At 52.2% G+C, this 22730-nt stretch overlaps 2 protein-coding genes across 2 annotated transcripts; both read right to left on the bottom strand.

The window, feature by feature from the left end:
* Window positions 1–2038: 2038 nt before the first annotated feature.
* On the bottom strand, window positions 2039–11371 carry LOC127228618 (aldehyde dehydrogenase family 3 member B2). Its single transcript, XM_051193532.1, has 10 exons — window positions 11241–11371; window positions 5515–5677; window positions 5006–5116; window positions 4702–4822; window positions 4518–4603; window positions 4325–4406; window positions 3659–4045; window positions 3113–3279; window positions 2700–2799; window positions 2039–2447 (listed from the first exon to the last, which is right to left on the bottom strand). Exons 1-10 carry the CDS (start codon window positions 11276–11278, stop codon window positions 2263–2265), a joined length of 1440 nt encoding a protein of 479 aa, XP_051049489.1. The 5' UTR covers window positions 11279–11371; the 3' UTR covers window positions 2039–2262.
* Window positions 11372–14169: 2798 nt separating this feature from the next.
* LOC127228619 (aldehyde dehydrogenase family 3 member B3) lies at window positions 14170–19662 on the bottom strand. The gene is made up of 9 exons (XM_051193534.1): window positions 19501–19662; window positions 18966–19076; window positions 18662–18782; window positions 18477–18562; window positions 18284–18365; window positions 17613–17999; window positions 17016–17182; window positions 15493–15592; window positions 14170–14354 (listed from the first exon to the last, which is right to left on the bottom strand). Exons 1-9 carry the CDS (start codon window positions 19660–19662, stop codon window positions 14170–14172), a joined length of 1401 nt encoding a protein of 466 aa, XP_051049491.1.
* Between the last annotated feature and the right edge of the window lie 3068 nt (window positions 19663–22730).

The following is a 22730-nucleotide window of genomic DNA, read 5'->3' as shown; positions in this document are numbered from 1 at the left end:
TGCACTGGTAGAAGGGACAGGGGGAGCCGAGACAGAGGGCCTGGGAATATGGGGGAGATGTGTGGAGGAGAGTGTAGCCAGCATTGCAGCTGAGAAAGGAGAGGGCCCAGCTGGGGTAAAAGGTTCATTGAATCAGAAGTTGAAATTTGAGCCTTGCTGAAGTGGGAACCTGGGAGGGTAGCCATGTGAGCATTGACCAGGAGCCTTGTGACCAGGCCACTATCACTAGGTCTTGAAGCCAGGATGGGCTTGAGGATGCCCAGGTGGAGATACTTGGCCCCTTCTCAAAGGATGCATGACTAGTTGTGGGAGGGAGAGGGAGGAGGTAGCTGAGGGGTGCCTTTGTCTCCTGTCCCTCAACTCTCCTCCTTATGAATTCAGTTTAGGTGCCAGGCAGGGCCAGCACTGGCTGGGTACTGGGGACATAGCAACCAACCAAAGCTGGCTTCTGTCCTCTTGTGTCTGCTTTCTAGAGACCAGATGCTTGGGAGAGAACAGAAGGCCGGACTTTGGTGGCCGTGCTGGGGCAGAGGAGCATGAGATTCTCTTTGTATTCCTCTGGAAGGTACTGAGAGCCCTCTAAGATCCACAGGCATGGCCCTTGGGAACAGCTCTGTCCTCTGCCCTCTGCACTATGTCTGGTGCTGCCTCAGCTCAAGGGACAGCATCCTGCTTTCTGTGGCTGTCATAAAGACTCTATGATCAGAGCTACTTGGGAGGAAAGGGTTTACAGGCCTGCACAAATCCATTTGAAGGAAGTCAGGACAGGAACTCAAAGCAGGAGCCCGAAAGCAGGAAGTGTAACAGAGGCCAGGAAGGAACGCTGTGTACTGACTTGCTTCCCATGGTTTGCTCAGCCTTCTTCCTTTCATACCCCCAGAATGTGTGCCCTGGGGTGGCACTACCCATGGTGAGTTGGGCCCTCCAACCATCACTCATTAATCAAGGAAATGATTAACGCAGGCCAGTCCGTTGGAGACATTTTCTCAATTGAGGTTCCCTTCTCCAAATGACTCTAACTTATGTTAAGATGTCAAAACTAACCAGCACAACCGACACAGGGACTGGAGGTCCCTTATTCTGCCCACACACCGATATGTGTCCCTACCTGTGTCCTTCCTACACCAGACCTGGCCTCCCAAAGCGCATTTACACCTCAGGCTTGGGGTTCTGCTGCCCTGCCTCCCCACCGCTCTCCCGTGGCCAGTCCCTTCAGCTCCCACTCCAGCCCTCTCCTGAAGGATTCTTGCTAACCTGATGTCCTGGACCAGGAAGGATAACTCATCTGTATTGTCATGTGCCACCACACCCAGTTCTAAGCCTCCATTTTTTATTTTATTTTCTGTGTATGAGTGTTTTGCCTACAAGTATGTCTGGACATCATATGTGTGCCTGGTACTTGCTAAGACCAGAAAAGGGTGTTGGATCCTCTTCAACTGGAGTTACAGATGGTGTAAGCTCCCATGTGGGTGCTGGAGACTGAACCCTGTTCTCTGGAAGAACAGCCAGTGTTCCTAACCACTGAGCGATCTCTTTAGCCCCAAGTCTCTAATTTCATATTTTACCTCTTTCTAGGAGTGGATATATAACCAATACATGCACACACCCCTGCTTGGGCCCAGAGCAGACATGACTAATCAACCATGCTTTCCTTTTTATTCATGATGTTTCCTGGCCTGCCATCCTGTGAACTGAGCTATATTCTGTCATGTCTGCTGAGTCATGGGGGATAGAACTTTCTAAAGCTATGAGCCATGAGTAAATATTTTCCCCCTGGGTTTGCCTATGTCAGGTCATTTGATCGAAGCAACAGAAAAGTAACTAGTCAACACACTTCACACACATCCCACCAATTAATTTGATATGGGTTCAAGATCATGTCTCCAGATGGGACAAAGCCACCCTCAGATGTGGATGGGGCTGTGAGCCACTGCTCTGTCTTTTGTGACTCTGTCTATGATCTAACAAAGAAAGTTCTCCTCAGTCACCAGATCTGCCCAACCTTGGGGAGGGGGCTTCTCTGTCACCTGACCTGTCGCTGACCTGTCTAGGCAGAGGGTCAGGAGGCTACTGAGGGGGCTGTGCCATGGGAAGGGACTGGAGGTCCTGCCTGGCTGCAGGTCTGTTCAGAAAAAGTTCCAAAAGTGGGGTGTTAATAGGCTGGACCAGACACCTGCCTTTCAGAGACCACTGGGGTATGAGGGCAGCTGAAAAGCTCAGGAAGGTCAGGGTCTGGGCAGCAGGAGGGAGTCAGGGTGGTGTTCATAGGAGGGTGCAGCTCTGGGAGCCCATGGCCCAGCTTATTAGCTGCTGGTTCCAGGGACCATAAGGCGGGTAACGGAGGTCATTGAGCTTCTCCATCCCGGGGCTGCGCAGCAGACAGGCACGCTGATGGGAGAAGGTATCGAAGGAGAACTTGCCGTGGTACCTGCCCATCCCACTGTTGCCTGCAAGGACACAGAGAGTGAGTGTGAGGACAGCACCTGTGTAGTCCTGATTGCCAGCCTGAGTAGCAGCCACCTGCCTGAGCCAGAAGCCCAAAGCTTGTGTGGGAACACAGAAAGGCAGGGCAATAAATTAAAAAAAAAAAGTTTGACAGATAGGGACACCAAAGCCATAAGACCTACATCCAGGTGGAGAGAATAGCAAAGGACATTCTGGGGCAGGGGCTGGATTTGTGGAGGCGGCCAGAAACTCACCAACTCCCCCCAGGGGCAGGGCAGGTAGAGTCAGGTAGAGGAAACCATCATTGCCTCCAAAGCCACCACTGCTGGTGCGTTCCAACAGTTGATTCACCACCTGAGAGAGGCAGAAGCACATGGAGCAGGGGGTGAGTCCTGACAGTCCCACCGAGGGAACAGAATTCTCACCCTGCATTGCCCTCCCAGCTCCTCCCTACACTAAGCAGTCCCTTATTATAGGCACCCACTGGGGACGCACCTCATAGGGATAGGTAGGGCACAGGTCCATGCCCATAACTATGACCATGAGGAGCTCTGTGCAGTATTCAATGGAGCCAGCTTGGCTGCTAAAACTTGCAACATCGGTCTAAAGCCCCAAGCTAGAGGTGTGGCCAATCGTCCCCCTTTCTGCCAGCCCTGGCAGGCCCCACCTGATTGTTGTTGGAGAAGGCATACAATGCCAGTGGCTTCTCTTGCTTGTTAATGAAGTTGATGGCCTCATCCAGGCTTCTCACAGTCATCAAGGGCAGGATGGGCCCGAAGATCTCCTCCTGCATCACTGGCTCTGATTCCTGGACATCTACCAGCACCGTGGGTGCTGCAGAGAGGGAGAAACAGCATCACTTGCTGTCAGAGCTTGGTGGAAACAAGGCTCCAGACTGGAGAGTGTGAGGATCTGAACTCTCAGGACTCCAGGGTCTGAGTGTGCGGGGAACTGGCCTCATGGGGCAATGAAAAGCAAACGGAACTTTAAGCCCATAAACCTGGATCCCAGCTCATTAAGTCTAAAGCTGTGGGGCCTAAGATTGGAATTTAAGAGTGACAGGCTCAGACCCACTTAAAGCACCAGAGCAGGGAACTTGAGGATTCAAGGACTCAGAAGCTCATGCTCAGGGTCCAACAAAGCCCTCTTCTATACAGAAGGGTCTCAGCCCAGGTGGGGTGGGAACCAGTGACGGTACAAGAGACTCACTCACCAATGTAGCGCTCTCCCTCATCGCTCTGGCCACCGATGGCCACGCGGCCACAGCCCAGCAATCCCTGCAGCCTCTTGAAATGTTTCTGGTTGATGATTCTGCCCAGGTTAGGGGAGGTCTGAGGGTTGTCTCCATAGAAACGTGTGATGGCATTCTGCAGGGCGGGAACCAGTCGCTCCTGCATCTCCTGGCTACACAGGATGTAATCGGGGGCCACGCAGGTCTGGCCAGCATTGAAGTAGCGGAACCAGGCCACACGGTTGGCCACGATTTGTGCATCACAGTTGTCATCCACGTAGCAGGGGTTCTTACCCCCCAGCTCCAGGGTGATGGGTGTCAGGTGTTTGGCAGCAGCGGCCATCACGATCTTGCCAACCTGAGGGCTCCCTGAGGACATGGTCAAGAGACACTACCTCCACCTGGACAACTGGTCTAGGCATGAACTCTGGCCTCCTTTCTCCAGACTTCTTTCTCAGCCCAAGTTCTGGGCTGTTCTGCCTATCCTGACCAGCCAGGATCCAATCTCCAAGATTCTCAGAGGGCCTGGACAGCCTCCATCTCTTGATCTGCTCCCTACCCTGGCCTATGGCCTTGCCCCTCAGTGCCCTCACACTGTGTTCTCTTCTGTACCCCCACCCCCAGGATCCTGGCCAGGGCCATCCTCACCCGTGAAGAAGATATAGTCAAATTTGTGTGTCAGCAGCTGCCGGGTCTCCTCGGGCCCTCCCAGCACCACAGCAAAACAGCTCTGCAAGACAGGATGACAGCTCAGCGGGCAGACCCAAGGGCAGCAGGGACTCCCCCACTGCCTGGGCACGGGTGTGGGGATGCTGGTGCTGACAGGCAGAGCCACGCACACCTGGTCCAGATACTGGGGCAGCAGCTCAGCCAGCACCTTCTCTGTGTTCTTGCTTATCTCTGATGGCTTCAGTACCACGCAGTTCCCTGCAGGAGCCGGTGGGGAAGTAGAGGGGGTTGGCCGGTGCCTGCAGCCTCCAGGGAACTCTGGATGCCCGCTTTGGGAGGGACCCAACCCCCCTCACCTGCAGCGATGGCCCCCACTAGGGGCACGATCATCAGGTTCAAAGGGTAATTCCAGGGTGCAATGATGAGCACCAGGCCGAAGGGCTCCTTCCGGATGAAGGCTGAGCTCAGCTTCGTGAGCTAGGATGCAGGATGACAGTCAGGTGCCCAGTGAGTGGCAGCCTCCCACACACACGTGTCCTCACCTCCCTGGGTGATGGGGTCCCCAGTGAGAAGTGGCAGGAAGGGGCCTGGGGCTGACTGCCCTGTGCCCTGCCACCCCCTGCCATCTCCACCCACCACCACCCAGACAACAGGGCTCACCAAGTTGGTGGACACAGACTCGTCCTTCATCCAGGCCTGCAGGTTCCTGAGGGCCAGGTCCACCTCATTCTGGCACAGGATGATCTCACTCATGTCTGACTCAAAGGCTGACTGTGGGGAGCGGGGAGGGCAGGATCAAGGCTGAGCTGGGGTTTACCATTTGGAAAGGGTGTGAGGCGTTTTTCCTTGACCATATAAACAGTATATGTTCCATGAGGACTAATTCTGTCTGGGCTACTACTGCATGGCTTTGGGACTTTTGGCAAGTGACTTATCCAGGGTGCCTCAGTATCCCTATCTGTGACCTGAGAACAGCCATCCACTGGCCTCTCACTGGTGCCCTTCATGTTCTCAAGTTGATGCTGCATTCTGTGTATAGAGCAAAGGTTAACTACACCAGGTTTGGTCATGGAGGGCACTAGATCTCACAGAAGATGCGGCCCAGCTTGGGAAGGACACAGCTGCACCTGTCTAGATACCGCTCCCATCCACCACCACCACCCCAGCACCTTGCCCACATCCTTGGCCAGTGCATCCTGCAGCAGCTGCTTGTTGTCCTGCAAGAAGCGGCCCAGGCTCTGTAGCTGTGCTGTCCGAAACTCAGCAGGCCGAGTCCGCCCTGAATTGAAAGCTTCCCGCAGTCTCCGCAGTGTGTCCTCAGAGGGGTCCACCCTGCAGGATGAGACAGTGTTCATGGGTAGTCCGTGCTCCACTCAACCTTTGGGAAGAGCTTCCCAAATACACATGAGTCATGGGCCACTTTCCCATCCTCCCAAGCCCTCCCCTGAGTTCCACATCCCTTGGATGATCCCATGGACCAGTTGCTACAGAATGGTGTTGTGTGTACATGGGTGTTATTGTCTGTGTCTGATTTTGTCTTTGTTTTTATGACATTTTGTCATTGTTTGAAATAAGCAATTTTATAGATTTCTTCCATTTTTCTTTTAAATTGCATTTATTGTTGCATGTGAAGAGAGGCACTCACACTATGTGTGTGTGAAGGACAGGGGGACAAATTTGTGGAGTCAACTCTCTCCTTCCATCTTTCTTTGGGCCTCGACAATCAAACACAGGTCAGAAAGCTTGCGTGGGACGTGTCTACTGTGTGTGTGTGTGTGTGTGTGTGTGTGAGAGAGAGAGAGAGAGAGAGAGAGCAGATTCACTAGGACCCTCCCTGCCAGTGTAAAGTAGAGCCCAGCTGCAAAGAACCATATGTGAGGCACGCCCCTGGAAAGGACACTCCCACCAGTCGAGCTGCCTGCAGGCTGTCCCTTGAGCTCCAGGTTCCTCAGCTCTATGACGTGTTGCCCATGCTGAGGTGGGCCTTGGTGACACAGCTGTTTTTGAGTCATTTCTGTGCCTGTAAGTAACCCTTCACTCATACTCCTGTAAGTAACCTCTAGTTAAAGTCATTGGTTTACCAAGTTGGACTTTGGTGGTATCCGTACTTTGGTCTATCATGGGTTCTCTATCTGGGATGAGTAGAACTTTGTGCTCTGCCCCCACAGTAGAAGTTTTGCCATACAACAAATAGTTGTATGAAGGTGATATTTATATGCTTTTATGTGCATGTGTGCTCGTATCCACGCATGCCTATTTTCAAGTGTCTACATATATGGAGTGTCTGTCAGTGGGTTTATCTTTGTGTACACCCCTGAATCTGTACACATGTGTCTTGTGTGGTGAGTTGGATGGGAATGGGTGTTGCTTTGCATCTGTGTGGACAGAAACAGTTGGGACCTTCTCACAGCCCTGAGAGGGAGCAGGAACAGTACCACTGTGGTGCCCTTGAAGTCCTGCCCAACAGCACCTTCATCCTCCCTGGACTTCCACAGATCACCATCCTAGTTAATGACATTCAGATACACATCCCTGCAGACAGTGCCTCACTCTGGACAAAGCTACTCTCAGGACAGTACCACCATACACACACACACACACACACACACACACACACACACACACACACACTCAACCATGGCAGTAACAGAATCTTACAATGCCTCTGTGGATGCAACTCTCAGGACAGTGCCCCCCACTGGACAGGACTCTCAGGACAGCACCCCCAGTGGACAGGACTCTCAGGACAGTGCCCCAGTGGACAGAATTCTCAAGACAGCATCCCCACTGGATAGGACTCTCAAGACAGCATCCCCTGTAGACAGAAGTCTCAGGACAGCACCTCCAGTGGACAGAATTCTCAGGACAGCACCCCCTGTAGACAGAAGTCTCAGGACAGCGCCACCAGTGGACAGGACTCTCAGGACAGCACCCCTAGTGGACAGAAGTCTCAGGACAGCACCCCTAGTGGACAGGACTCTCAGGACAGTGCCCCCAGTGGACAGAAGTCTCATAGCAGCACCCCCAGTGGACAGAACTCTCAGGACAACACCCCCAGTGGACAGGAGTCTCATGACAGCACCCCTAGTGGACAGGACTCTCAGGACAGTGCCCCCAGTGGACAGAAGTCTCATGACAGCACCCCCAGTGGACAGAACTCTCAGGACAACACCCCCAGTGGACAGGAGTCTCAGGACAGTGCCCCTAGTGGACAGAACTCTCAGGACAGTGCCCCAGGAGACAGATGTCTCAGGACAGTGCCCCCAGTGGACAGTACTCTCACAACAGTGACCTCTATGGGTAAAGCTATCAGGGCAGAGTCTATTCCTAAAGAACAAAAGGCAAAGTTGAGCAGGCACTCCAGGCTCTGAGGAACTGTCACAGCTGATGAATGTAGGGAGACAAGAGAGTACAGACTTGCCCACTTCCCCAAGGCAGTGCTGCTGATTTCCTGGCTGAGGCCTCCACATTCATGTCCCCTCCCCTGGGGCCCACAGGAGGAGGCAGCACACAACAGTGTTGGTGAGGAGTGTCCCTGAGCAGGCTCAACTCCTGCCAGGGCTAGATGGGAACACAGGCCCTCCTTTCTTACAACCAGGCCTGAGGGACTCCCCACCTAGACCCCTTCCCAAGAGGACCAGGAGCCATTCCCCACAGGGGCCCTGGAGGAGCTGGACCTGGCTGGGAATGCTTGGTTCCTCACTCCCTGGACAGCTGGCAGAGTTGTCCCAGATGTTAGACCCTAGAGCATTTCAGGTCTCTTCCTGAGAGCTCCTCCTGGGGTGCCAATCACCAGCCCTCACCAGCCCTCCCTGCCTGGGCTCTGTGAGCTCCTGGTCACATCAGCCTTGCTCTGACATTATCCGTGGCTCCCTGCGGCCTCATGGGGCTGAACCTGAGATGTGCTGAGGTCCCAGGGCTCCTTAATGTGGGGCAGCCTACTTCACTCAGCTTGGTGATCGTCTGTAGGGTTACGGCTGTACATTCTGACTGTCACTGACTGACATGGCAGTTATGTGGCACGAGACTGTAATTAAACAGGATCAGCACACCACAGGCGCCTTCAGAGCAAGGCCGGCCGGGGAGTCGTCAGCCCAGCTCTAACTGCAGTGAAGACACAGAGACACCAAGCATTGTGGATGCCGGGCACCAGGTGCAGAGGCCTGTGGAGCCGATTTTGAGCAATGAGATGTAGCAGGGCAGTTGTCTTGATGGGACCTGCTACAAGGGAGCTGCAATGGAGTCTGTGGACAGCAAATACAACATGGAACCAAGCTGGAAGGAAGGCAGAGCTGGCAGTTGGACAGAAGAGTGGAAAATGCCATCTCATGTAAGCCCTGAAGATATCACTACCCCATACTAAGGATGACCGAGTAAGGCTCAGAGGGTCTAGCTGGTTTGTCCCAATTTTGACTATCAACCTGATGCAGTCTAGGGTCACCTGAGAAGGAAGTCACAAATGAGGGATTACCCAGACAAGGTGGCCTGTGTGCATGTCTGTGGGAGATTGTCTTGAATGCTACTTGATATAGGAGCCCCAGCCCATTGTGGGTGGCACCATCCCCTAGGTGGGTGGTCCTGGATTATAAGAAAGCTAGCTGAGGATAAGCCTTTGAACTAGTAAGAGAACATCCTCCTCCATGGTTTCTGCTGTCCTTCCTTGGCTTTGAGTTAGTTCCTGAGGTGACTTCCATAAACTAAAATCAACACTCTCCTTCTGTAAGTTGCTCTGGGCAGAACACTTTATCGAGGTGAAATGAGAACACCCTCCTCACGCTTCTCAGCACCCACAGTTCTCTCCCCAAAACTATGACCTTGTTCCAGTGTGTGTCCTACACTTGGTGTGTGTAGAAGGGTGGCGTGTGTGTTCACACATATGAGTGAAGGCTTGTATGTATGCAGAAGCGTGTGTGGGTGTGTGGAGGCCAGAGACTGATACTACTATCTTCCTCAGTTCCTCTTTATTTAATGAGCCGGAATCCATCCCTGAACCCGAGCGTCACTTCTTTGGCTGCTGTAGTTTGTGTAGTGTGGCCGAGGGGAATCCCTATCTCTGTTTTCCAAACAATGTCTTAACAGGTAGGCTGATGTGCCCACCTGGATTGTGCTTGGGGGTGGTGGTCAACATGTTTGTGACAGGTTTGGGGCAGGGTCTTATGCAGCCTTAGCCAGCCTGATACTCTATGTAACAATGAACTTAAAGTAATCCTCCTGCCTCTGAGTATGGAGATGCATGTGTATGCCAGCCACCACACTAAGCTTTTAGTTACAAGCTTTTTTTTTTTTTTTTTATCATTTCCTCAATGCCTATGGGTAGCTTCCAGCTGTTCTAAGAGAATGTCACATTTCCAGAGGCACAGTGAGAAGGGTTAAAGACATGTACCATCCAGCACAATGACAATCTTTTTAAAAAATGATTTAATTTTATTTTATGTGCATTAGTGTTTTGCCTGCATGTATGCCTGCGCGAGGGTGTTGGATTCCCTGGAACTAGGGTTACAGACAGTTGTGAGCTGCCATATGGGTGCTAGAAAGTGAACCCAAGCTCCCTGGAAGAACATCCCGGGCTCTTATCCACTGAGCCATCTCTCCAGTCCATGACAGGACCGCATGTAGCTCAAGCTAACCTCAGACTTGATATGTAACTAAGGATGACCTGGACCCCCTGATTCTCATGCTTCTGCTCCTACCTCCCAGGTGCTAGAATTATGTACGTGTGCCACTCCATACAGTTTATGCTGTCCTGGGATCAGACACAGTGCTTCATACACACTAGGCAAGCCAGCACTCAGCCCAGCCCCAGCCCCATACTTTTTCTACTACTTCCTTTCCTTCCTTCCTTCCTTCCTCCCTCCCTTCCTTCCTTCCTTTCCTTCCTTTCTTTCTTTCTTCCTTCCTTCCTTTCTTCCTTCCTTCCTTCCTTTCTTTCTTCCTTCCTTCCTTCCTTCCTTCCTTTCCTTCCTTTCTTTCTTTCTTCCTTCCTTCCTTCCTTCCTTTCTTTCTTTCTTCCTTCCTTCCTTCCTTTCTTTCTTTCTTCCTTCCTTCCTTTCTTCCTTCCTTCCTTCCTTCCTTTCTTCCTTCCTTCCTTCCTTCCTTTCTTTCTTTCTTTCTTCCTTCCTTCCTTCCTTCCTTTCTTCCTTCCTTCCTTCCTTCCTTCCTTCCTTCCTTTCTTTCTTTCTTTCTTTCTTTCTTTCTGTTTTTCTTTCTTTTTCTTTTTTGAAGCAACTCTCACTGTGCATTCTGGGCTGTCCTCGAATTTGTGATTCTGCTACCTCAGCACCTGGAGAGTTGGGATTACAGGCACGTGTCACTGTGCTCCATTGTTAATGTGGCTATTTAAATCTAAAGCTGGATTGTGGCTGGTAGCACGCGCCCTTAACCCCAGCACTCCAGAGGCAGAGGCAAGTAGAGCTCTGAGAGTTTGAGGCTAGCCTGGTCTACATACTGAATTCCAGGACAGCCAGGGCGACACAGTGAGATCCTGCCTCAAACAAACAAAACCCTCAGTTCTGACCTTGCCTTCAAGAAGTCCCCTCCTTTCTGACACCCTAATAACAGCTCTGTCCTGTCCCTTGCCAGGTCTCCATCTGCTCACATGGCCATCGCCTTCAGCAGTATGGAGTTCCTGCTGACAGGATGGGTTTGTCCCCAGTCCGAGTGCTTTCTATCTGCCACAGGAAAGTGAGGTTCAGGACAAAGCAAAAGGCTGTGCCTCTACCCTCAGCCCTGGTCCTGTTGTCACTTTGCTGTCTTAGGCCCCTTGGCAATCTCAACACCTTGGCTCTTGGCCCTGCCCCTCAGCTATGGCTCACATGCCATTTCCACCAGTAACTGCCCCCACCCAAAGCCTTTTGCACTAAGAATCTTTGCCACCAGTGCCAGTGACCCTACCTACCCCAGTGAAGGCTCTGAGCCTGTGTCCGTAGCAGACATTTTGGTTCCAGATGTGTGGCTCCTCTTTTAGCCAGGCTCTCGCTTGCCTCTGCTGATCCTTCTAGGTGAGACCACAGTGGGACCACACTACCGCGTCCTACCAGGCGGTACAGGCAGGAGCTCTAACAGATGGTGGGTGGGGCGGCTGCCTCCAAATCCCACACCTCCCCCTGCACTGCCTCCTGGGCACAGCTATAGGAAACCGGAATGGCAGGCTGCACAGGCTGACAGGAAGTTAGCTAGCGGGGAGAAAAGTCATGGGGGTGGGAGGTGAAGACAAACCTCATTAGGTTCCTGACAGTAATACCACCTCCTCCAAGAGAGTCCACAGGTAAATCATCTCCATCCTCACACACATGCACAGTCAGGGTGTCCCTGTCTAGAAGAGAAATTGTGGCACTTTTATTTCTAGTCTCCTGTGACCAAATAGGTCAGAGGAAGAAGGGGCTCTGCCGATTGTAGAGGAGACTCTGAAGGCAGGGGAATTGCTCCAATGGAGGAATGCCACTTATGTCTTTATTTCCTATTTACTGTGTGATCCCAGTCAAGTTATTTACCCTCTCCAAGCCTCATGTCATAATTAAAATATATGTGTGTGTGTATATATATATATGCATAATATGCATATATATATAATTTTATTTTTGTGTATGGATGTTTTGCCTGCGCATATATATATATATATATATATATATATATATATATATATATATATATTTGATGTTTAATAAGGGTCAGGAGAAACAAATAGATGTTTATTCAGGGAGAAATAAGTCACAACATAGACAGATGAACACCAGCAGGTTCCTGGTCCCAAGGATGCCTCCGGATGTACTCCTGTCCCAGAGAGCTCTCCAAGCCCCCTCCTCAGCCTTCGTTCCCCCAGGTCACATCCTGCCCTGTCTCCTCCCCCCAATGGGCGTGGTCTATGCCACAGGCGCTGACAAAGTGACTATCTCACTACAATGTACCATGTTGCATTCCTGGTACCTGCAGTGGTCAGAAGAGGGTATTAGTTGCCCTGGGACGGGAGTTACAGATGGTGTGAAATGCCATCTGAGTGCTAGGAACTAGACCCAGGTCCTCAGGAAGAGCAGTCAGTGCCGGTAACCAATGAGCCATCTCTCCAGTCCCTTATATGATTTTTGAGAGACTCTCCAGGGAGTGAGAAGACAGGGTGCAGCCTGTGGCACAAGTCAGTGTGTCTGGGGCTCCCAGTGTCCCTGCGCACACTCACTGAAGACCTCCTATGGTCTGAGAAGCAGGAGACTGAGCTCAGGCCTTGCCCTGTCTCTCACTGCTGGCCAGACCCTGTCCCCACCTTTCCTGGCCCAGACATCAATACAGCCCCAGTGCAGGGATGCAGGGATGCAGGGAGGGCATCTCTGGGCCAGCAGGTGTCTGCCATCACCTTCCTTGTGGTTGGAGCTGAGCTAGGGGGAGCCACAGCACAACATAAACCCTGGCCCCTGAATCTTTGCTAGTTTCAGAGCTAAATGCCCTGTGTGGGCCCAAGAAGGGATCACAGTGTGAGGTAAGGGGACACAGGGTGTTGTCTCAGGGGTGGCCTTGCCTAAGAGCAACAGGTGGGTCCCAGAGATGATTTCCCATGCCCAGTTGTGATGCTACATAGTGTGTAGGCTACAGGCTGTGTGAATCCTAACTCAGTAGAGCTGTGTCTTAAAGAAAACTAAAGCAGAGAGGAACCCACACTGCCTGTGAATAAAATATCCCAGATCCCAACAGCATTGGGCAGAGTGTGAAGTCAAGTCACTAGGGAGCTTCCTGTACCCTGCCTGCTCTGTCCTGCCCTGGAGATGCTGTGACAAATGACGCAAAGTGGGTAGGACAGCAGAGCTGTGTTCTCTGACAGCACTGAGGACAGAAATCCACAACTGAACCAAGTATGGTGGCTCACATCTATAGTTCCCTTGTACAGCTGAGGCAGGAGGATAGCCATGAATTCCAGGACAGTCTGGACTATATACCGAGACCATATCTGAGAAACAAAAACAAATAATGCTGAGGCCCTGATCCTTTAGAGCCTGTGGGGGAAGGCCCTCTTGCCTCTCCCCGCTTCAGGTAACTGCCAAGAATACTTGGTTTGTAGCCACACCTCTCCAGTCTCCTCCTATCTTTACATAACCTTTGTCTCAGGACACATCGAATCCTTTGTCCCTGTCTAGTCTCAGAACATATCACCCACACATGCCTTTTTCTTTCAGCAACCAGCCTCCTACATGCTTGGCAAATACTCTGCCATCCTGTTACCTCCATCCTCTGCTTCTCTCTTACAAGGCACCTGACACTAAAGTTAGCACTGTGGGGAGGACCCCCTTGCCAGGATCTTTAACTGCATCAGAAGTTGTGATAGAATGAATCCTCTGACCATGAGCTATGACAGAATCTTTCCCCCTTGAACTTGCCTATGTCAGGTCATTTGATGGAAGCAACAGAAAGGTAACTAGTCAACACATTTCAGGCAGATTCTACCAATTAATCTGATATTGGCTCAAGATCATGTCTCTTCAGATGGGACAAAGCCACCCTCAGATGTGGATGGGGCTGTGAGCCACTGCTCTGTCTTTTGTGACTCTGTCTATGATCTGACAAAGAAAGTTCTCCTCAGTCACCAGATCTGCCCAACCTTGGGGAGGGGGCTTCTCTGTCACCCACCTGTCGCTGACCTGTCTAGGCAGAGGGTCAGGAGGCTACTGAGGGGGCTGTGCCATGGGAAGGGACTGGAGGTCCTGCCTGGCTGCAGGTCTGTTCAGAAAAAGTTCCAGAAGTGGGGTATTCCCCGGTCTTTTGGGGACAAATGGTGATGTGGGGACTGCTGAAAAGCTCAGGGAGGTCAGGGTCTGGGCAGCAGGAGGGAGTCAGGGTGGTGTTCATAGTAGGACGCAGCTCTGGGAGCCCATGGCCTGGTTCAGCAACTTCTGGCTACACGGACTGTAAGGCGGGTAACGGAGGTCATTGAGCTTCTCCATCCCGGGGCTGCACAGCAGACAGGCACGCTGGTTGGAAAAGGTGTCGAAGGAGAACTTGCCGTGGTACCTGCCCATCCCGCTCGATCCTGTGGACAGCATGGAACAAAGGGTCAAGCCGTCAGTGGCCAGCTAAGGGGATCTCACACAGCCCTGGCTCTGACAAAAACGCTATCTGAGCCTCTGTTTCCCCATTGGTCCGCAGGCTACAAAGCACTGTGAGTGAAAGGCTGACCCTGAGCCTGCCTGGCATGAGCTTACCAGGCACTGGAGCAGGGGAAGCAGACAGTGACTGTGGATTATATCCCCAGGCCAGGTTGCCAGGGTGGAGGTGGAGCCCAGCTTTGCCCTGAATAGCTATGCCTCCTTGAGTAAATGACTGTCTCAGTCTCCTCTTCTGGGACAGTGACACCCTCTTCCTAGGCTGAAGAAAGTAAGTGAATCTTCAGACCCATAGAGTTCCCAGTGTCTAGGAAGGGACAAGGGCCCAGGAATGACCTGTGTGAAACAGAGGGCAATGGAGTGAATGAGGTCAGAGGGTTGAGGGATCTATCAGATGAATAGTGGGTGAGCCAAAAGGACGCAGGCCTGGGAACACCTCACCTTAGAGGTGGGTGACATGTTAGGCCCAAGCTAAATCGCTGTCATAGCAGACGGAACTAAGGAACAGAGAAGGGAGACAGACCAGCAGGGTCAGAGCCATCTGTCACTGGTTTCACTCCTGAGACTCACCAGGCGAAGGCACCAGGATGCCCTTTCAATAATGAAGTGGTCTCATGGTCTCAGAGGAAAATGGCTACCAAGGTCACATATGCCTGTGGAGCATGCGTCTCTACATCCCAGGCCTCTAGGAAGCTGAGGTGCTCGGGCCTGATTCACAAGGACAGGGGAAGGCTGAAGGAGCAAACATGTAGCCTCATAGTTGAGTGAAAACACCTACGGCTATGTGGGGGATGGGTGGCTGAGGACAAGTGTCCATCAAATGTTTCTTGATGAATGCCAAGAAGCTTAATGGCTGATAGCTTCAGGTTGCTCACTCACACATGCAAGTCAAGCACACCTGGAAGGTTCCACCACAGACTGTAGAGGGGCTGGAGGCAGGCTAGAGGGACAGTCATGTCTGCTACCCTGAAAGTGGGCTGCATGTTCTGCAGTTAGTGTGTTGAGCACAGATTGGGGATGCAGCCGTGGATCAGCCCAGGAGCGCAGAGCTCTGCTGCCACCTACCCACTCCTCCAAAAGGAAGGCTGGACAGGGTCATGTGCATGAAGCCATCGTTCCCGCAGAAGCTCCCACTGCTGGTCCGGGCCAGGACCTGTTTAATCACCTGGGAGAGAAAGAGGAACTTGTAAAACACCTGGTTATAATTTGTTTTGGTAAGGGCCTGAGTTCCAAGGTGGGTCTGGACAGACTATGCTCTGGACATGAGTCTACATGTATGTGGCCCCAGCAGGATGTTGAGACATAATCCTGAGGGGATAGCATGAGGCTAGAGGCAGGCAGAGTGGGAACATAGGGAGACAGGTGGTCATGGAGGTGTTCCAGTGGAGAGACATGAGGCGGCTGCTGAGTCGGGAGAGAAGGGAGGGATTTGTGTGGGGCGAGTTTGGGCTGCAAAGGTCAGGTTTGGGCTTAGCAGCCTGAGATTGGTCCCGGGTGTTCAAGGTCATTCTCAGTGACACAGGGAAACAACACCAGCCTGGTTTACAAGAGCATGCCTCAGAAAACAAAGCGAATCACATGTACACACATGTGCATGCACACACACACAAACACACGTGCGCATGCGCACGCAGCTCAGGAGTCAATTCTTTCTCCTGGGATTGAGAACATGTCTGCAGTAGCCTAGGGTCAGTGTTCTTTGAAGCTCTGCCACATCTCCCCAAAGGCTGGCTTAGAGGCATGCCCCAAGTTCTTAGGAAGAGGTATGACAGCTCCCTGCTCCCAGCAGAGTCACTCAAGATAGAGCCTTGCCTAAATGACTGTTAATCTCCCCAGCCATGAGCAGCACTTGGGCACTCAGAGGCAGCCTTTGCCTCCATGGCAATCTCTCTGGAAACCCCAAAGCTTTTATTGATTCATGAGGAGACCCAGAAACTGGGGACATTGCAGAGACCTGGCCACACAGAGTGAGGACTAGTTCACAGAGCTCTAGATCAGGAACACAGATGACATGGATGGAGGGACAGGCATGGTGATGCCCCCCGTAGTCCTGGTTCTGACCTGTGTCAGAGCCCTTCATGGGCCATCTGGGAATGGGGTTCATGGGACGTCTACTGCCCCTGTGACTTTTCCATAAATGTATTCTCTAATAAAAGTCTATTTTCGAAACCACTGTTGAGGGCTGGAGAATGGAGTTCAGATGCCAGTGCTTGCTTAACATGTGTGAGGCCTTAGTTTGATTTCTAATGCCGCCTAAAACCCGGTACAGTGTGCACCCCTTTTATCCCAGCACTATTGGGGTCAAGGCAGGAGAATCAGGAGTTTGAAGCCACCTCAGCTAAATAGTATGAAGACAAGGCTACATGGGACCTTGTGTTTAAAAAAAAAAAGTCTGTTGGCTGTTGGTTCAGCAAGATGTGGTGGTGCCAGGAGAATGTGTGTAATCTGGATAGGATGTGGGAGGGGACCTCAGTGCCTTCTGGGAAGGAGGGCAGGCACAGAGCCTAAGAAGCCACCATCCCTGAAATTCTGTTACTATACAGAGGACCTTGGGCTCTCTGCCGCCCCCTTCTGGAGATGACACCCACCTGGCAGCTGTTGGAATAGGCATACAATGCTAGTGGCTTCTCCCGCCTATTGATGAAGTCAATGGCATCATCCAGGCTCCTCACAGTCACCAGGGGCAGGATGGGTCCAAAGATCTCCTCCTGCATCACGGGTTCCATCTCCTGCACGTCCACTAACACTGTGGGTGCTGCAGACACAGGACACAGGGAGTAGACAGACTCCCCAGAAGTAGGACACTGAGGAACAGGAGCTCTGACAGGGACGGAGCTCGGTCTCCAGGATGGGGAGTCTCAGGGTCTGACCTCTGAGAAGAGAAAGCCAGGCTGTGTCTGGGACTCTGTCCTTATGGGATTTGGGACAATAGAAGGTAGGACAGGGATTTAAGCCACACTATGGACACCTAAAATAGGTTTGTAGTTCACAGTGATTGAGCTATGGGACAGCGTTTAGCACCGAAGAGTCACAGACCAAGAACCAAAGTGTTGGGGACTCCTAGCAACAGCAACTAGAATTAAGTTGCAGTCTCAGACTTGAGGTCCAAGGTGGGCCCCTCCATTACAAGAGAGTCTCAGCCCAGGTGGGGTGGGAACCAGTGACGGTACAAGAGACTCACTCACCAATGTAGCGCTCTCCCTCATCGCTCTGGCCACCGATGGCCACGCGGCCACAGCCCAGCAATCCCTGCAGCCTCTTGAAATGTTTCTGGTTGATGATTCTGCCCAGGTTAGGGGAGGTCTGAGGGTTGTCTCCATAGAAACGTGTGATGGCATTCTGCAGGGCGGGAACCAGTCGTTCCTGCATCTCCTGGCTACACAGGATGTAATCGGGGGCCACGCAGGTCTGGCCAGCATTGAAGTAGCGGAACCAGGCCACACGGTTGGCCACGATTTGTGCATCACAGTTGTCATCCACGTAGCAGGGGTTCTTACCCCCCAGCTCCAGGGTGATGGGTGTCAGGTGTTTGGCAGCAGCGGCCATCACAATCTTGCCAACCTGAGGGCTCCCTGAGGACATGGTCAAGAGACACTACCTCCACCTGGACAACTGGTCTAGGCATGAACTCTGGCCTCCTTTCTCCAGACTTCTTTCTCAGCCCAAGTTCTGGGCTGTTCTGCCTATCCTGACCAGCCAGGATCCAATCTCCAAGATTCTCAGAGGGCCTGGACAGCCTCCATCTCTTGATCTGCTCCCTACCCTGGCCTATGGCCTTGCCCCTCAGTGCCTTCACACTGTGTTCTCTTCTGTTCTGTACCCCCACCCCCAGGATCCTGGCCAGGGCCATCCTCACCCGTGAAGAAGATATAGTCAAATTTGTGTGTCAGCAGCTGCCGGGTCTCCTCGGGCCCTCCCAGCACCACAGCAAAACAGCTCTGCAAGACAGGATGACAGCTCAGCGGGCAGACCCAAGGGCAGCAGGGACTCCCCCACTGCCTGGGCACGGGTGTGGGGATGCTGGTGCTGACAGGCAGAGCCACGCACACCTGGTCCAGATACTGGGGCAGCAGCTCAGCCAGCACCTTCTCTGTGTTCTTGCTTATCTCTGATGGCTTCAGTACCACGCAGTTCCCTGCAGGAGCCGGTGGGGAAATAGAGGGGGTTGGCCGGTGCCTGCAGCCTCCAGGGAACTCTGGATGCCCGCTTTGGGAGGGGACCCAACCCCCCTCACCTGCAGCGATGGCCCCCACTAGGGGCACGATCATCAGGTTCAAAGGGTAATTCCAGGGTGCAATGATGAGCACCAGGCCGAAGGGCTCCTTCCGGATGAAGGCTGAGCTCAGCTTCGTGAGCTAGGATGCAGGATGACAGTCAGGTGCCCAGTGAGTGACAGCCTCCCACACACATGTGTCCTCACCTCCCTGGGTGATGGGGTCCCCAGTGAGAAGTGGCAGGAAGGGGCCTGGGGCTGACTGCCCTGTGCCCTGCCACCCCCTGCCATCTCCACCCACCACCACCCAGACAACAGGGCTCACCAAGTTGGTGGACACAGACTCGTCCTTCATCCAGGCCTGCAGGTTCCTGAGGGCCAGGTCCACCTCATTCTGGCACAGGATGATCTCACTCATGTCTGACTCAAAGGCTGACTGTGGGGAGCGGGGAGGGCAGGATCAAGGCTGAGCTGGGGTTTACCATTTGGAAAGGGTGTGAGGCGTTTTTCCTTGACCATATAAACAGTATATGTTCCATGAGGACTAATTCTGTCTGGGCTACTACTGCATGGCTTTGGGACTTTTGGCAAGTGACTTATCCAGGGTGCCTCAGTATCCCTATCTGTGACCTGAGAACAGCCATCCAGCTGGCCTCTCAGGAGGCCTCTGTGTGTTCCTGAGTTAGCATCGCATTCTGCGTACAAGGCATGAATGAATATTCAGGATATCGTTTAGGCACATGGCCAATCACATTGCAAGGTATGAATCCCTTTAGGGACACAAGATCTCAGACAGTATGTGGCCAGCTTGGGAAGGACATATCTGCTCCTCTGTGTGCCCACCCAATGCCCCAACAGACCTTGCCCAGGTCCCCAGTCAGCGCGTCATGCAGCTGCTTCCTGTTGTCCTGTAGGAAGTGGCCGAGCCTCAGTAGCTGTTCAGCCCTGAACTTGGCCGCCTTTGTCTTCCCCGTGTTGAAGGCCTCCCTCAGCCTCCACAGCCTTTCCTCAAAGGGGTCCATCCTGCAGTATGGAGCAGTAACTGGGTGGTTGGGACTGTCTCTGCCTTTAAGACACATTCCAATTACCCAGAGGCTCATGGTCTTCCATGGGTATCCCCACCCTATGACCCCACAGGCCAGCACTGCCAGGGTGCTAGCACTTCTGAACCGTGGTCATACAGAGGGTGTTTTGTTGTTGTTGTTCATTTGTTGGTTGATTGGTTTTTTTGTTTTGTTTTGTTTGAGACAAGGTCTCATGTAGCTCATGATGGCTTCCAAAGTATTATAGAGCTAGAAGTGACTTGTGAATTCCTGACCCTCCTGCTTCTACCAGAGCTGGGATTACAGGCATGAGCCAACTCCTAAGGCTGACTCTTATTTTACACTGTTGCTCTGTATCCATGTGCAAATGAGTGCCAGTGTCCATGTTTCTTTATGCACCTATATTCTGAATCTGTGATAAGTGTGTGTGTGTGTGTGTGTGTGTGTGTGTGTGTACCCTTGTTGGGTTTTTATGATGACCTGAATAAACAAAGGTGTGTGCTTTGCATCTGTGTGGACAGAAACTGCCCATGCTGGGACTGGCTCGTGGTCCTTGGAGGTTCATCTAATGCCAGTACACCTTTTCAAACAGAGCTCTTGCAAGGGCACTCCCAGCCGAACAGAGTTCATGTCAGAAAAGTGCCCTACAGTGGACAGCCCTCAAAACAGTGTGTCCAGGGGCAGAGCTCCTACAGGGACAGCACAGGTAACCCCCTTGCCTCTCTAGACATATGTATGTCCTCTCAGGATAGCACCCCTGTGGACAGAGTTCTCAAGACAGTGCCCCCTAGTGGACACAGCTCTCAGGACAGTGACCCTTTGGATAGCACCCTTAGGACAGATGCCCTAGAGCATTTCAGGTCTCTTCCTGAGAGCTCCTCCTGGGGTGCCAATCACCAGCCCTCACCAGCCCTCACTGCCTGGGCTCTGTGAGCTCCTGGTCACATCAGCCTTGCTCTGACATTATCCGTGGCTCCCTGCGGCCTCATGGGGCTGAACCTGAGATGTGCTGAGGTCCCAGGGCTCCTTAATGTGGGGCAGCCTACTTCACTCAGCTTGGTGATCGTCTGTAGGGTTACGGCTGTACATTCTGACTGTCACTGACTGACATGGCAGTTATGTGGCACGAGACTGTAATTAAACAGGATCAGCACACCACAGGCGCCTTCAGAGCGAGGCCGGCCGGGGAGTCGTCAGCCCAGCTCTAACTGCAGTGAAGACACAGGGACACCAAGCATTGTGGATGCCGGGCACCAGGTGCAGAGGCCTGTGGAGCCGATTTTGAGCAATGAGATGTAGCAGGGCAGTTGTCTTGATGGGACCTGCTACAAGGGAGCTGCAATGGAGTCTGTGGACAGCAAATACAACAGGGAACCAAGCTGGACGGAAGAGTAATGTTTAAACCTGGCAGATACTGTTAACAAATTGTAAGGATGAAGAAACTGAGGCTCCAAGAGGCCAGCTTACTTGTCTTCCTCACAATGGTCACTAACAATGGTTTTTTTTTTTTTTTTTTTTTTTTTTTTTTTTTGAACCCCACAGGCCTCTCCTCTCACCAACATTTCAATCATGTGCCAATGTATAACCAACTCTGTGTAGTGTTCAAATGTATGTGGGCTCATGTGTATGCACAGGTGCATGTGTAGGTATGCGTGTGGAGACTACAGGCTGACACTGGGTGCCATCTCCTATGGTTTGCTCCTCATTGTTTGCTGTGGACGGGCCGCTCACTGACCCACAGCTCACTGATTTGGGTGGTCTAGCTAGATGGCCTGGCTCAGGGGTCCCCTTTCTCTGACTTCTGAGCTCTGGGCTAACACGTGGGCTGCTACACCTATTCAGCTTTTCGTGAGGAAAGTGGATCTGAACTCTGACCTTCATATTTATGTGGTAAGCCCATTACCCACTGAGTGATCTCTTCAGCTGTGTGTGTGTGTGTGTGTGTGTGTGTGTGTGTGTGTGTGTGTGTGTTTAGAGACAGGTCTCACTATGCAGCTTTAGCTGCCTGGTTCTTTCTATGTAGCCTCAAACTTGTATCAATCCTCCTGTCTGCTGTGTTAGAAGTATGTGTTTTTTTGTTTGTTTTTGTTTTTTGTTTTTATCATTAACTCCTTTCTGTAGCTTAAGATTTTCTACCATAAGACTATAATTCTTCAGGTTGGTGAGATGTCTAGGAAAGTAGGCACTCACCCCCAAGCCTGTGACCTGGAACGCACACGGTCAAAGGAGAGAATGCCTCATGCAAGCTATGTTCTTATGTCCACCCTCCACAGTCCTGCCACCGCATTTTCATTCTTGCTGGTGCACACACATTTGCATGCTAAATAAACGTAAAACTTTCAAAAGAATGCAGCAGTTCTAGAAACACAGGAACACCCTCCACCCCCAGCTTTTCTTTTGAGACAGAATCTTATGTCGCCTGGTGACTTCAAACTTGCTATGCAGCCAATGATGACCTTGAAACCCACCCCACTCCCATCCTCCTGCCTCCCTCCCAAGTGCTAGGCTGACTGGCCTTTGTCACCACATGAGTTTACAAGTGGTAGCTAGGGGCTGAAACCCAGGACTTCTTGCACACTAGGAAAGTATTCTGAGGAAGCTAACAGTCACAGCTCAAACTCACAGATATCCACCTGCCTCTGCCTCCTGAATGCTGGGATTAAAGGCGTGTGCCACCATTGCCTGGCTTGGCCCCCTCTTTTCTAACAACTGGTCACAGCTTTAGTGTGCCAGGTTCCCATCTACTCACACAGCTGCCTTTTGTAGCCTGAAACTCCCCCAGTCTATCACGAGAATATGAGGCTCAGGGTCAAAGAAGAACAAGGCCACACCTCTGCCATGAGACCCCTGGGCCACCTATCACTCTGAAGTCCTAGGCTCCTTGGTGGTCTCAACCCTGGTCCTGCCCCTCTCCCAAGACCCTGGCAGCCCATTTCCATCGGCCACTGGTCCCAATCTTGGTTCCAGAGTCCTCTGCCAGCAGGCTCACCTACCCCTGGTCCAGCTCCTGGTGTTTGCCTTTGGTGGACATTGGGCTCCAGACGTGC

Source organism: Phodopus roborovskii, unplaced genomic scaffold (assembly GCF_943737965.1).
Source record: "Phodopus roborovskii unplaced genomic scaffold, PHOROB, whole genome shotgun sequence".
Lineage (NCBI taxonomy): Eukaryota > Metazoa > Chordata > Mammalia > Rodentia > Cricetidae > Phodopus > Phodopus roborovskii.
This window is presented reverse-complemented; position numbering and strand designations above follow the sequence as displayed.